Source organism: Calidris pugnax, unplaced genomic scaffold (assembly GCF_001431845.1).
Source record: "Calidris pugnax isolate Ruff unplaced genomic scaffold, ASM143184v1 scaffold24, whole genome shotgun sequence".
Lineage (NCBI taxonomy): Eukaryota > Metazoa > Chordata > Aves > Charadriiformes > Scolopacidae > Calidris > Calidris pugnax.
The window spans coordinates 10615046-10628302 of record NW_015090922.1 but is presented as its reverse complement, the minus strand read 5'-3'; the positions used below and the strand labels follow the sequence as shown (position 1 = coordinate 10628302).

At 37.0% G+C, this 13257-nt stretch overlaps 1 protein-coding gene across 4 annotated transcripts in view; it reads left to right on the top strand.

The window, feature by feature from the left end:
* THADA (thyroid adenoma associated) overlaps window positions 1-13257 on the top strand; it is a 160424-nt gene that overhangs the window by 104574 nt on the left and 42593 nt on the right. For all 4 annotated transcript variants that reach the window (XR_001413030.1, XR_001413031.1, XM_014951060.1 and 1 more), the window contains exon 30: window positions 6987-7072. Coding sequence is in view for 2 of the 4 variants with exons in the window: in XM_014951060.1 (XP_014806546.1) it covers window positions 6987-7072 (86 nt within the window). In the remaining 2 variants the exon portion in view is untranslated. The remainder of the gene's footprint in view (window positions 1-6986; window positions 7073-13257) is intronic.

The following is a 13257-nucleotide window of genomic DNA, read 5'->3' as shown; positions in this document are numbered from 1 at the left end:
TTAAAAATGCTATGAACAAAGTTTAATAATTAAATCCATTATTAATGTCTCCTCAAGAAGACATGAGGAAGGCTGTGCATGTTGATTCAGTGCTACAGATGTGGGGTCTGAGAGCAAATAGATTAAAGTATGAAGGCTTTCTAAACTAAATGTACCCCCAAAAACCTCAGTCTCTAGAATACTGCAGAATTTGGAAGCTAATAACCAAAACAATGAGAGATCTAATCTTTTAGTTAGCTGCTTGTCATTTTTGTAGGTGTGATTTCCAATAAGCTTTGTCACCTCCATGAGTTAAACATGAGTTTCCAGATCTCTCTGCAGGTAAAATGTGGTCTGGTTCATCAGCAATCCTTCAAGGATAAAACTCTCTACGGATAGCCCTCTAAGGATTATGTGGAGTTGACTGTATCAAGGCTGAGACATCATAGAAAATGCACTTCTTGGTGTATTTAGAAAATATTTTAGTTGATACAATTGCAGGTCACATATTGGAAGAATCTGGCCAGCAGAAGAAAGAATACTTTGCAGAGATTTGCCATTCTGCAGGAAGGAGTAAACTGGAAGTTGATAGGGAGGGAAAGATATACTGTAAACCTAAAACACAGTTGTCAGTGTGTCAGCCTGAAGAGCTGAGATTATGGAAGACAAAGGCAGACTGGGAAACTCAGAATAGGAAGTTGCATAGACCCTGTCCCCAAGTACTGGCTGCTATTAGGATGTGTTGGATTTAATCCGAATTCTTCCCTGCGTTTGTTCTAGAGCTAAAAGTGGAATTCCAGCCTTAATTGTATGTAAAAATGTTGTGTTGTCAGAAATTATTTAAAACTTCAGAAAGACAAGAACTTGTGTAAAGGCTTTTGCAATAGCACCCTGTATATTAGCTAGAATAAGATGTGTAGGAAACCAATTTAATTTATCGGTTGGAAGCAAAAACTTTATGAAATATTGGTGGATAGAAAGTAGGAGAATTTGGGGTTTAAATTCAACATCAGCAACTATTTTCTGCCAGCTAAAATACAGAATTTAATAGGTGTTGCTGAGGGGTTCTCTTTACAGTAACATGTTTAAACAGAAGAATGGAGTGGTGTTTAGCTCTTACAGGTTTTCTTTTCCTTTTAATACAGGGCTCTTCCTAAAATCCTATTGATAAGGTTAAACCTCTGAAAAGGTTTTCCTTCCAAGAATTTTAGGCTTTTTCACCCTTTCCAAAGGCTCTGGAAACATACAGCATTGTAATAAGAGTGACTTTTTCATTAAAGACCAGAGAAGGAGTAGGCAGTTCATTTAGTTGATTGATCACTTTGGAAATTGAAATGAAAACAGTCATGCAAGTCATAAGGACGATTCTCCTCTTGTTCACAGCTATGAAGTGGCTTTTGAAAGAGTTGCCCTTGTAATCTTGCCAGAACTTGTTTCTTTACCCTGATGCTTAAGAGTGTGTCATGAACTTTTTGGACAAAAAAATATAGGGATTTGTTAGACAGCTTTGTAAGTTGTATAATTTTGGCTAGAGTTTTATATTAGCTTGATTCATGAGCCAAATCTTGTCACCAATTCTTAAAGATTGGGGCTGAGAGTAATCAATTTGAGTGTGTAGATTAGAAGTAGCTAACAGTCATTTAAACACTGTATTTTGCTCTGAAAAAAAATGTTGTCTGACACACTATGTAGTTATATATTGTTTTACTGTGACCAAAACAATGATGTACATGTTACATATTATTAGCAGAAAATTTGGCTTTGCTTGTTATTTACTGAAGTTGAGTAATGAGAAACGAGTTTAGCTTGTATTCACAAAGCAGCACTGGCTGAAAGATTTGAAGTCTTTCTAAGAGCTTGGAGACTACAAAACACAATTTTTCTGAGAGCTTAAGATAGCTAACTGCGCTAAGAAACCTATAGCTAAACTAATTCATGAGAGAGATGTTACAGGTTTTTATTTAATAAATGTTGATTGGCAGGTTGCACTTGAAATCTGTTAAGTGCTCATTGAGAGTTTGAGTAAATATGCTTTGATTTTTGTGTCATTAAATGTTTAGTAAATATCGTAAGTTGCTCTGTGTTTATAGTGCTTGTTCTGCTAATAGTTTTGCAACATCTGTTCCCTAATGAGGAAAAATATGAGAGAAATAAACTACCTCTTTGGAAAACATTGAATTTCTGTTGACTAGAACAACCAAAGCCTAATGTTATAAACTTTAACATGAACAGCTTTGATTTCATAATCAGTGACTTGTATCTGTCTTATTTGTGTAACAAATGCAATATATTAATGTTACTGTTGTTGTTCATCTCTGAGTGAGGTGGTGCTGTTTTGGAAAAAGAGGAATGATCCAGGAGAAAATAGTTGTCATCTTTTTAAGTCAGCTGATAGTGTCATTGTGAATTGGGGGTTTGAGAAGAGAATGAGAATCTGCAGAAGCATTAAAATTCTTTGGTGCTTGCTCTATATAAAAGGTGTGTTGGCATCCTTGTTTATGTATAGAAATCTGAATGGTTATAAACGGTGTCCTGTAATGAGTAGAAATGATGTTTAAGGGCCTCTGCAGGCCTTAGTGGTTAGAGGAGCAAGAGATTGTATATTTAGATTGTTTAAATATTTTTCCCAGTTTTCTGACAGAATTGAGGCCAAATGTGTGAGTTTTCCATGTTCTTTGCTCCTTGTTGTTTCCCTTGGAAGAGGAGGTAATTTGCTCTGTAATTCATTAATGTTGATCTTCTTTAAAATAAACAGTAATATAAAAGAAACTGAATTTTAGAAGTTCAGCCATGTGTTCCTGATAGAGTTGAAACCGTGTGTGTGAGTAGGGTACACAGGAGGTCTGTGACCACATATTGCTGATTTTTTCAATAAATGCCAGTTTGGTTTGCATCAGATCTGCCATCCAAAATAAGCAAATCTTAAATTCAGCATGACTTTAAAAGGTGAATCAGACTTTTAAAAAATAATATTTGCAGAGCTCCAAACTGAGAATCTAGGATTAATTTCATGTTACGTAGACCTAAGCTGCAATCAGTGGTACTTGCAGGCGGTAAGGGCAGAGCAGAAATCAAAGCGGTCCCAGCGCTACTGTAGGCAGCCAAAGCCAGCTGGAGCAAAACATGGTATTGCACGTGGAGCTTCTGAACCTGCCCGCTCTGATTTACATCTACAGAGAGGGAATATCTCCTGAAGGGTACGCTTCCTGATTCGCCTACCAGGCAGTTCCTTGTTGAAAACAAATGGCTTATTGTTACTCCGGTCATATAATATTCTATAAGTACTTAACCCGGGCCTCTTCAAAGGCATTTGAACAGCAGACTGTGAATTTAAAAGGACTGTTTAGTTCCATTATCCGTTTTCGCTTTAAAAAAAAAAATAAATCCCTGGACTCTTAACAGTTAACAAAAGGTTTCCTCTTGCCAGTGACTTCAAATCTTTTCTAATTTTGTATTCACATACCAGAATTGGAAATGAAATCACAAAGAAGCCTGACTACCCCCAATTACTTATTCAGCATTAATGATAAGAAATTGGCTAGGTTTGGAAGATTTTATTTTCAGGATCTAGTAATCCAGAAATCTGCTATAATGTGTCAAAATTAATAGTATGGAAACTGGCACCTGAGTTTTCAGATTTGTCTACTGTTCAGTCACATCTACCTAAAATAATAATTAAAAAAAGACACTTTTTTTCCCCATACTGAAGATACTGTTTGGCTGGAGCTTTGGCAGTTAAAACAAAAATCCGTAGACCTTTTAAAACCATCAGTTCCTTTAAGTTTTTTGACTTGTGTTCTTTCAGTCACCTTGTATCTTCTCAGGAGTTTCATGATGATCTACTCAGGGACACAGCAGCTCCTCCTGTCGTTGTTTCATTCTCCTTGATTAAATCAGTAACACATTTCTTCTGGGCCTTGTTCATTCTAAGCAGTAATCCTTCGCGTCCCTGCCTGTGCTTCTAAAGGTTGCAGGTGTCTTCTTTCCCTCTGCCAGGCAGGTCAAGTCTGTGATGATACTTCCCTTTTACGTGTTGCTCAGGGCAGACAGCCTTTCACCTCCCTTCAGTGGGATGTGTTGAAATATTCTGCAATATTGGCTGTTGGTGAAATTTAACTCAGTGATCATCTGTGAACAGATTTTTATTTCCACCTGGGCAGTCAACCTCCAAAGTACAACATCATGAAAGGAGCTCTAGAAACTGTGGGATAAGCTTCTAAGTGTAGTGAGATTCCTGGAGCGGGCTGGCTATAAAATCTGTGTCCAAAGAGAAAAAGCAACAAGATGAACTACTGAAAATTATTTTGTAATGCATCTGGGCATGGTGTGTAGGGTGGCCATTGGGTCTTTGGAACCAGCTGTTTGACTTCACAGATCTGCTGTCGTTAACACCAGCCTACTTGCTAATGTAGACAAAGCATTACTTTAATGAGGTATGGATCTCTGTGCTGACATCACTAGCCTGCTATTACATCTATGTGTAGCTGCATGAATATTGTTTTGATACCCATTTTATATTTCTGTGTGGACGTACCCTTAGATGTGAGAGTCCTAACTATCTCTAGCTCTGCCCTGTTCATAGTCACATACACTTTATCATCTGGAGTGAGCGTATGAAGTATTTGTTTCCATTAATATCCAGGTTGGAAGGGAAACGAACTAATTTTTGGGTTTTGGACAAAAAAAGGAACACTGTTCCAGATGCCTGGAGCTCCAACCCTTGCTATTGCTGTGACTTTCTTGTTTGGAGACAGATTTCCTCAAAGCTTGTTTATGAGAACACCACTTTATTTGGGTATCTGTGTTAAAAAAGAAACATCTTGTACTTTTCCCACTCTCATTGTTGAAGTTCTGCACGAACAGGTCATCTTAAATACTGCACGGTGCATCATTTGAAATGTTCAGCATGTGATTTTTGGCTGTCAGGTCTGTTATGCAAATCACAGTTTGATTGTCTTCAAGACTGAGCTTTCTGCTACAGTCTGAACAACACTAAAATTTCTTGGTTTTGGAAAACTGAGTTTCCTGTTGTGTCCGTCTGGCACATATGGCTGAGAATTCACTAGCATCACCAGAGCAATGGAGGCAGCCAAGAACAAACGTTTGGCATGTTTCATGCTAGAAAAGCCTCATTTCAAAATCAAAACATGCATATGCGCATACTCATAATGAAGTGGTAAATGCTTAAAAGCTGGACCAGAATAAAAAAACATGTCAGTATTGCAGTTGTCACTTCTTCAAAAAAGGTTGCGTCAGCCATATTTTTCCCAAGGCACAGTTTGTATGTTGAAAAATCTTCTTTCCAGGGAAATGGCTGAATAGTGAGTCCTTTTCAAGGGAGCTGAAGCGTGGTAGGCCCATTATGTTCCTCATCTTAACTGAATCTGTCATGGCTGTTTTCATCCATTTTATGAGAATTTGTGAGAGACCTCTTGGTTTCTTTTCCTTCTAAGTCTTTGACTGATCTGTCACACTGTTTACCTGTGGGTTGAGCTCCTAACCCTCTGAGGATTTCTTGGGGGTGTTTTCACACAGATCTGTGAAGAACCAACTTGGGCAACAACTGGATGCTCAAGATACAGAACACAGGTTCACTTAGGGTGGATAGAAATTAAGTCTTGCTCATACAGCTTTTCAAATATAGGCCACATTAAAACTGCTTTGGCTTCTTACGGTATCAATTCTTATTGATGTTATCTTCTCTGCAGGCAGTCTTTTAGTCCTTGTGCTCTAAGGCAAGTGGTAACAGGCAAGCATGAAGTTTTGGGAGGTTCGTGACTGCTTCAGTAGTAAGAATGTCTAAAAAGTCTCTGTTTATGCAAAAGGAGGACAAACCTTTTCAAAAGAGAGACCCTCGTAGCATGTGATCTGCTATATGTAATATGGGTGCCTAATATTGAAGGCCATAAAAGAAAGCATAAGTAATTTAAGCTTATTACAGGGTTTATTATTGAAGGCGAGAGCAATGTTTCTGGTAAAAGTTGTCTTTTTTTTAACAGGATCATAGGCTAACTCTCCATAGACAAATACAGCTGCCAAACTTCTGCACAAGAACCTCAGACCTTTCATTTTTATGTCATGATCACATATCTTATTTGAAAAAGCTTTTTTTTTTTTTCTTGAATTTTAAAGATGTTAGAGTTGAGAATGTTTGTTGGAACATTTTTAATTAACACTTTTTTGAAAGAGTTTCAAACATCAAGATAAGCATACAAAGAAAATGCCAGATAAAATAAAAATGAAATACTGAACAGAATTAGTCATACTTTAAGCTTGTGCTGCTTGATTCTAGAAATTTTTGGTACAGTCCAAGTGTCATTGGAGTAATCAGAATAATTTCTGTGTTTTGAACTGAATTTCCTGTTTGTTCACATATTAAGTTACGTTTCCTGGCTGAAATATACAGTGATAACAATATGAAGAAAAATGAAGATGTTAACCTAATTTTACTTTTCTAATTGGGGAGAAAATTTCTATCACTTGTGACTTGAAGAGGTAGAGCAGAAAATAGCTTATTACTGATTTGCATTATACACACAAAATCCCCAATATTCTTGTCTGGGGGAAAAAACGTCTAATTTTAAAAACATACATAGCTCTGTCGTCCTCATCAGAACAGTGAGAGCGCTAAAAAGATGTAGTAGCTACCTTTCATGGGGAATTTTCTTTTATGAACTGTAACAATAAGACATGAAGACTTACTTCTGTTAATGCATTTAGTTACACACATTATCTATAAACAAAACAAGGACCTACTGGTTGCCAGGATTCATCGAATAATAATGAAATGTATAAATTGTGATTTGGTGGAATGGATGGAGGAAGGGTGTTGCCATTCTTCTAGTGAGACTGCCATTCAGAATGGACCAGGAAATGAAGTTTAGATAACTTGGCCTAATTATTTTGCATCAGTTAAGTAAAATAGACACACCAAGCTCGTGTGTTCCACTGCTGTTTCTGAGCATGGTTATAAAAATTTTATGTTTAGTAATTTGATTTTATTCTAGGCCGAATCCTTGTTTGGTGACCAGAGCTGCCTATCTTGATGTCCTTGTGATGCTGAGTACTCACCTAGGAAAGCATCAGAAGCAAGGTAAGTCAAATGAACCCTTCTATAAATCAGATGGTATATCTGTGGGGAAGTCTCTGAGCTCTGAATCTGGAGAAACACCACCATACTACTTGTATTCATGGTATCTACTGAAGCAGGAGTCCTTTTTATGCTTTGTATAAAAGGGCCATTTATTCTGCCTTCTGTAGAGCTAGTCTTGGGGATTGCTGATGAGAAGAATGAGGTACACCTCCATGTCAAAGACTGAAGTGATGATCTTGCAGTAGTCCTAATCCTAGAACTGTGTAACAACTACAAAGATCCCTTCCAGTGTTCCAAAATGTTCTCTGATCCAAGGTTGTAAATAAAAACAGAATCCAAGCCCAGGAATATTGCTACTTTTTTAACCTTTCCTGAAAGCCGCAGAGTTGTTCACTCATGAGTCACCTGAAAGTGTTTCAGAGAAACTATTTTCTCATGTTTAGAAGTTTTATAAGAAACAACTCTGAGAGCTTCTTTATTTTCTTTTATAGTGGTTCTTTAGCACTGTGAAGTTTTTGAAGGACCAGTCAGAACTATCAGTGGCTTTAATGGTGCAGAGTGTTGTTTGCAACACTGTAAAGCATACTGTAAACAATAAGGAATACAAAGGAAGGGAGGAAGGGATACCCTTTCAAGTGTGACTGTGCATAGGCAGTTTTCGGTCAGCTGTAACTAGCTTCCTTGTGGGCCTGTTTTGTTCATTTCTCATGAACAAGTGAGTAATAAATTACCTTGTCAGTCCAGGAAGGCAATTTAAGAACAGTTCTTTCATTTCTTTAAAATTCTTAATGACTAATTTTAACACTGCGTTTAAGTCATGGGAACCGTTCTTTATTTCAGATAGTCTTGTTTTGGGGAGTATTCTTAATTTTAAAACCAATTTGTTTTGCTTTTTTGCTTAGACCTTTGGTAGAAGTAGTTCCATTTTAATTCCATAATAGCTATTTGTGTGATTCTTGTGAATGCACAGTTCAAGTAGTGATAGTTGTCAGGAAAATGAGTCGGTGATGAACATAACTGAAAGGAACTTCTTCAGATAGGTTGATGCAGAATCCAGCCCTTATAACAGAGGCATAGACACATAGAAATTATGTGACAAGTGGGTTTCACTATACCACAGGAAGACAGTCAGGGTTATCAGGGATCCTAAGAGACAGGTCTGATCTCTCATGTCATCTGAAGAGTCGTTCCTCTCTCATGAGTCCCAGATACCAAGATGTACTTTTCAGTAAAGGAAATTTCCAGATGATGTTGCACTGTAGGTCTTGTTCTACTGACCACTGTGTCTCTAGGGATAAGCTTTTTCGTATCTCTTTAATGTTTGTTTTAGGTAAGCGATATCTACCATCAATAATTCTTATGTCACACTATATATTTACTTATTTTCATTACTTATACCGAATAAAGTTTCTTAAATCCTGATATGCCTTTGGCCTTAGTGATTATCTTTTGCAATACATTAAAAAGTCTAGCTGTGTATCACATCTAGAAAATAAGCAAAAAGACCTCCCCAAAGCTCCCTTCAACCATGTTTGGCTCATCACCCTTCTTTTCAGTTTGAGTACTTCTTTTTTTTTAAAGATAGAGCCGCTTTGGAATAATAATTTTTGCACTTTTGTAAATCATGATCCTTTACCTTGGTAGTCTGAATCATCCCATTCATTCTGTATTCCCTTCATATGAAGTTTTTTTCATCTGTTTCTGATTATTCTCATCACTCACCCTTCAACTCTGTTTTTGTATTTTCTTTTATGAAGGAACAGCCAGTGTTCCAGGTGAGAGCTCCTCATTTGCTTACTTAGTGGGCATTACATTTCCTTTATCAGTCTCTTTCCCATTTCAGTTATCTTTGTATTTTTTGTCTGTTCTGGTTTTTAAACAATTCATGCACATTTGCAGAGGCTTTTCTTGACCTCTCCGCACCAGGAAACTCCCCTCTTTTTTTTTTTTTAATGCCCCTGACTTGTGAATAGCCCTTTGAGCCTGAGGGACTGCACCATGCTGTGGCCGGATTACTGACTGTACTGGATTCATTTATTTCTCAAAGTTCACGTGGACCGTTCCAAACCTGAGTGCTGTAAGGTACAATTTCTGTAGAAAGAAAGCAATTATTTTTGCAGACTCTTTCTGCTGAGGGATAGTTCATTAGTATTGTCTTGCTTAAGAGTTTCATTCCTATATAGGTTTAAAATTATATATTGCAGGCAGTATCTACAGAGAGTAGAAGCTTAGACTGGAAATGTGATTTTGAAATCTTGAAGATACATTAGGGACAATTTTATGTATCACAGGCAGAAGCCCTTCTGAAATGGAGGAATAATATGTTTATATTAAATAGAAGCTGAGTGTCCTGTGACACGGGAAGAAAAAGACTAAACTCAGCAGTTAAAAATGAATGTTTTGAGTCTCATATTTAAATATTCTGTAAGGAATAATTATTAACTGAAGCTTTATACTTTTCTGAGATTAAATGTCTTATATATGTGTATCTCTGGTTATGAGCCAATTTTTCTCTGTTTTAATCTTGATTTGTAAAGTTGTTTCAATGAATAAAGGGTGAAGGACAAATCCAAATAAAACTGTTTCTTGATGTGTTTATCTAAGAGGCCCCAGGAAGTGCTGTATATGAGTTCCAGGCCACAGGCTGAAACTGATTTTCATCAACAGAAACAGGAATGCAATGTAATGAGCCTGCAACTGGTTAAAATCAGACCACTTCTAATTGATTATGCCTGTCTAAAGGGGCTACAATTACAAAGAGATTTTCAGAGTACAACCCTGCCTAGGCCTTTCCTACATTACGATTATTTTCTGTAAGTGATTTGTTGTCTTCAATTAATAAAATCTGTCTCTTAAAGTGCAGGACAGCCCTTGGGGAATTTACTTCACAAATTCAAAACAATTTGAAATGTTGGATAAGGCAGGCAGGGAGTAATGGATACCAAAAGCATCTTGTCTGGCTAAAAATTTATTGCTGGCCAAATGATGATTATTTATCTTAAAACAAACAAAAATATCCCGTAGTTATTCTGATTTAGATGGAAGTGTTGCCTGATTCATGTCACTGTGGAAATACAGTTTTCTTTCCTTAAACTGATAGGCAAAATCTAGAGTGTTTTTTCCAGTTCCTGATGTGCTTGAGGGTCTTCTGATGTGCAGAGATAATACATAATGCCAAGACTATGTAAACTTACAACATGTTTTTTTTCAGTTATCATTTGCGGTTAGAACTCAGAAAATCCTGAAGCAAGACTTTAAAAAAAAAAAGTTAAAATATGTAAATAAAAATGCTATTTTTGCCTTTATTGAGAGCAAACAAAAGCTATTACCAGATATAGGATTATTTGATGAGCTAATGTCTATTGTCAGTATTAATAATTATTAATAATGCCCGGTGAATTTGCTCTTGCAGACCTCTTTGATATACTGTCTCCACAGTAACTGTTTTTATAGACGCAGAATCACAGACGTCCATGGCCTTTTCAGTCTAATGGGTAGAACAGAGCACTTCTCTTCCAGAGGCTTTTCTGGCACTTCTGCCTTGCTAAAGAGCAGTTAAGTTACTATTCCAGAAGTAAACCAGCACCAGAATGGGTAGTGTAGGAATAGAAATTCCCAAACTTCACACTTCAGAAAATTACTGAAGGAAGCAAGTAACACTTGCAGGGGGAAAATGCCTCTGAGTCCAGGTGAGATGCATGTGTGTGTTTCTGAGGTTTCACACTTTTCTCTGCACTCAGAGATGGGCTTTGCAGGAGACAGAATCTGAGAGTAGAGACAGGCTGTGCTGTGATACAGTGTTTCAGTGGATGAGATTCCTCTGTTGGACTTTTAGTCTGTTGGACTCCTCATGTGGACTTTTGATAGGACCCATCATAGACATTCCTGCTTTCAGGTCTTCTCCGGTAAATTGGTATCTGAAGAGAAACAATGAGATGAGAGTATTACTGTGATCCTGGTGTGGGTAACACAGGAGCCAGAGCGGTGCATTGCAGTGAAAGCTCAGATTTGGGATGCCCTGTCTCTCTGGAACAGATAAAGAATGCCACAAGACAAAGTGGTCGCATTTTCCTTCTTGCTCACATCTCAGAACAGTTTTCTGTTATTATTCTGTCAATTCATGAAGGGAAAAATGGATGCAACTTGCTGAAATACACTTGACTAATAAAAGAATGTTACCCAAGGTTATGTTCCAAAAAAAAAAAAAAATGGCACTTATCAATAAATGTTGTGTTGAGTCCATAAAGCCCATCAATGTAAGTGAAGTGGAATGTAGAACCGAAGTCAGGGAAAAGATGAAAGAAAAATTTGCTAAAGATAATCCCTCTGAGTTGTTCTTTTATCCTAAATATATGCTGTGAATCTCCTGTCTGGTTTAGCCTATTCTCAAGTATATTCTCTTCAAAACTCAAGTTTCATGAGAAAGAGAAAACATTTAAACAGGACGTCAAATAGGATGAATCTGTGATTTAGGAGAAGCTGCCATTTGAAGTCTAACCATGCATTTTTGCTTTCTACATTTGAGGTGGAAGAATTTATAAAAGTTTGAGATTAACCAAACTGCACTGTTGTCGTCAGTGGGAACAGTTACTCAATATTTACATAATTAATCCTGTTCATATATAGACTGTTTTGATATCAAAAGGGAGCAGCCAGTATTCTGCTCTCACTAATATATCCTTTTCTTGAGTTTTGTGAAAACAGCCTTCCATTTTTTTACTATCTTCCAAGCAGCTAAACCTTTTGTTGATGTAGCTTGGTTAAGATTCTTAAATCCTGCTCATGAACAACAGCAACAATTGCAAAAAATACTGTGCATCACATATTTCTGTATGAGATCAGAAACATGGGCAATTATGAACAATTTTCACCTGGTTTTGTCCTTTGTTATACTCTCAAATATGACAAAATACTGTGTTTTAAATAGCTTATATTGGAAATACAATTCTCTAAGTTATTTTTATGCTTTTTAATTAGAAGTTATATAAGGTATTGGTAGAAATAGTATGCATTATCAAACTTCTAGATGCTTTCCAATGAAAGCAAAAATCATTTTTTAAGCAGGAATCTCTTAAATGTTTTGCCTGAATGATATGTTTTGTAGACCTTTTAAATAGCATTTGAAAGCTGTATGCACTTTCTTCTATATTGTACTTGTTACTCTTTCTTATTTTGAAAAGAAGCTAAATGATAGCTGAAGTAAGTATTTCTGTAGTCTAACTTAAAACCCAATAATGTTTAAATGGTAAAAATTTGACAAGAATAACTAGGTTGGTTGTTTTAGCTGTACTTTAATTTCTTTACCTAGATCCCTTAGAAGTGTGGCCAAATAGTTATTTGAACAAAAATGCTGGCAGCTTGTTAATACGTGATTTGGTTATGTGGTCTAATTAGGTTAAACTGAAGAAATTCCATCTGAACAAATTGAAAGTAATTTTTGTTTGTTATGTCAAAACTATGTAAACTTTGTGTGCCAGTTTATTGACTGTGGCACTTGGTCAGTGTTGTTATTTTGACTCAAGGAAGGTAAAGATTTGAAAGATAGTAACAGAATCATCAAAATGGCCTGTGGCTGCTGACATTGAATTAGTGAAAAAAGTCAAAAGGAGCTGTAGCTGAGTACCCGATATTCTAGTTCAATGCAGACAGGAGAATGAGGAAGTTGAGGATGACACTGGAGGGACAGAGGATGACTGGGAGTTGCACAAACAGTGTCATGCCAGAGGCAGGTGAAGTGAGGGATGTACTGTGTTAAGATGCCCCCAAGTCAGTGCCAAAGTTGAGTGCAAGACAGAAAGACAAAGGAAATGGACTGAAGCTGAAAGGAGTAGATGTTGGGAGAAAGGAGGTGGAGATGTGCAATGCCAACATGTGGTCAAGGAAATGTTGATGGTAGAGCTCATGGCACAGACGTGGGAGGAGGAAAGTAGAAATGTTTTCAGAAAGGTTGTTGGGGCACAGTTGAAAGGAGGAGGGTTGTGTAGGGCAGAGTGTGATGTAGCTGGAATGCTGTGCTGAACAGGGCATGTGGAAAGGTGTTACAGGAAATAAGTGACACTAGCGAAGAGTAGAGTTGATCGTGTTTGTTTAATGTTAGCAGTTAAAATTCTGTGCCCACCTGAAGACGGAGACTGTTCATCCTTCTGAAATCTTGTTTCAGGTTCTCTATAGATTCCAGCATCTAC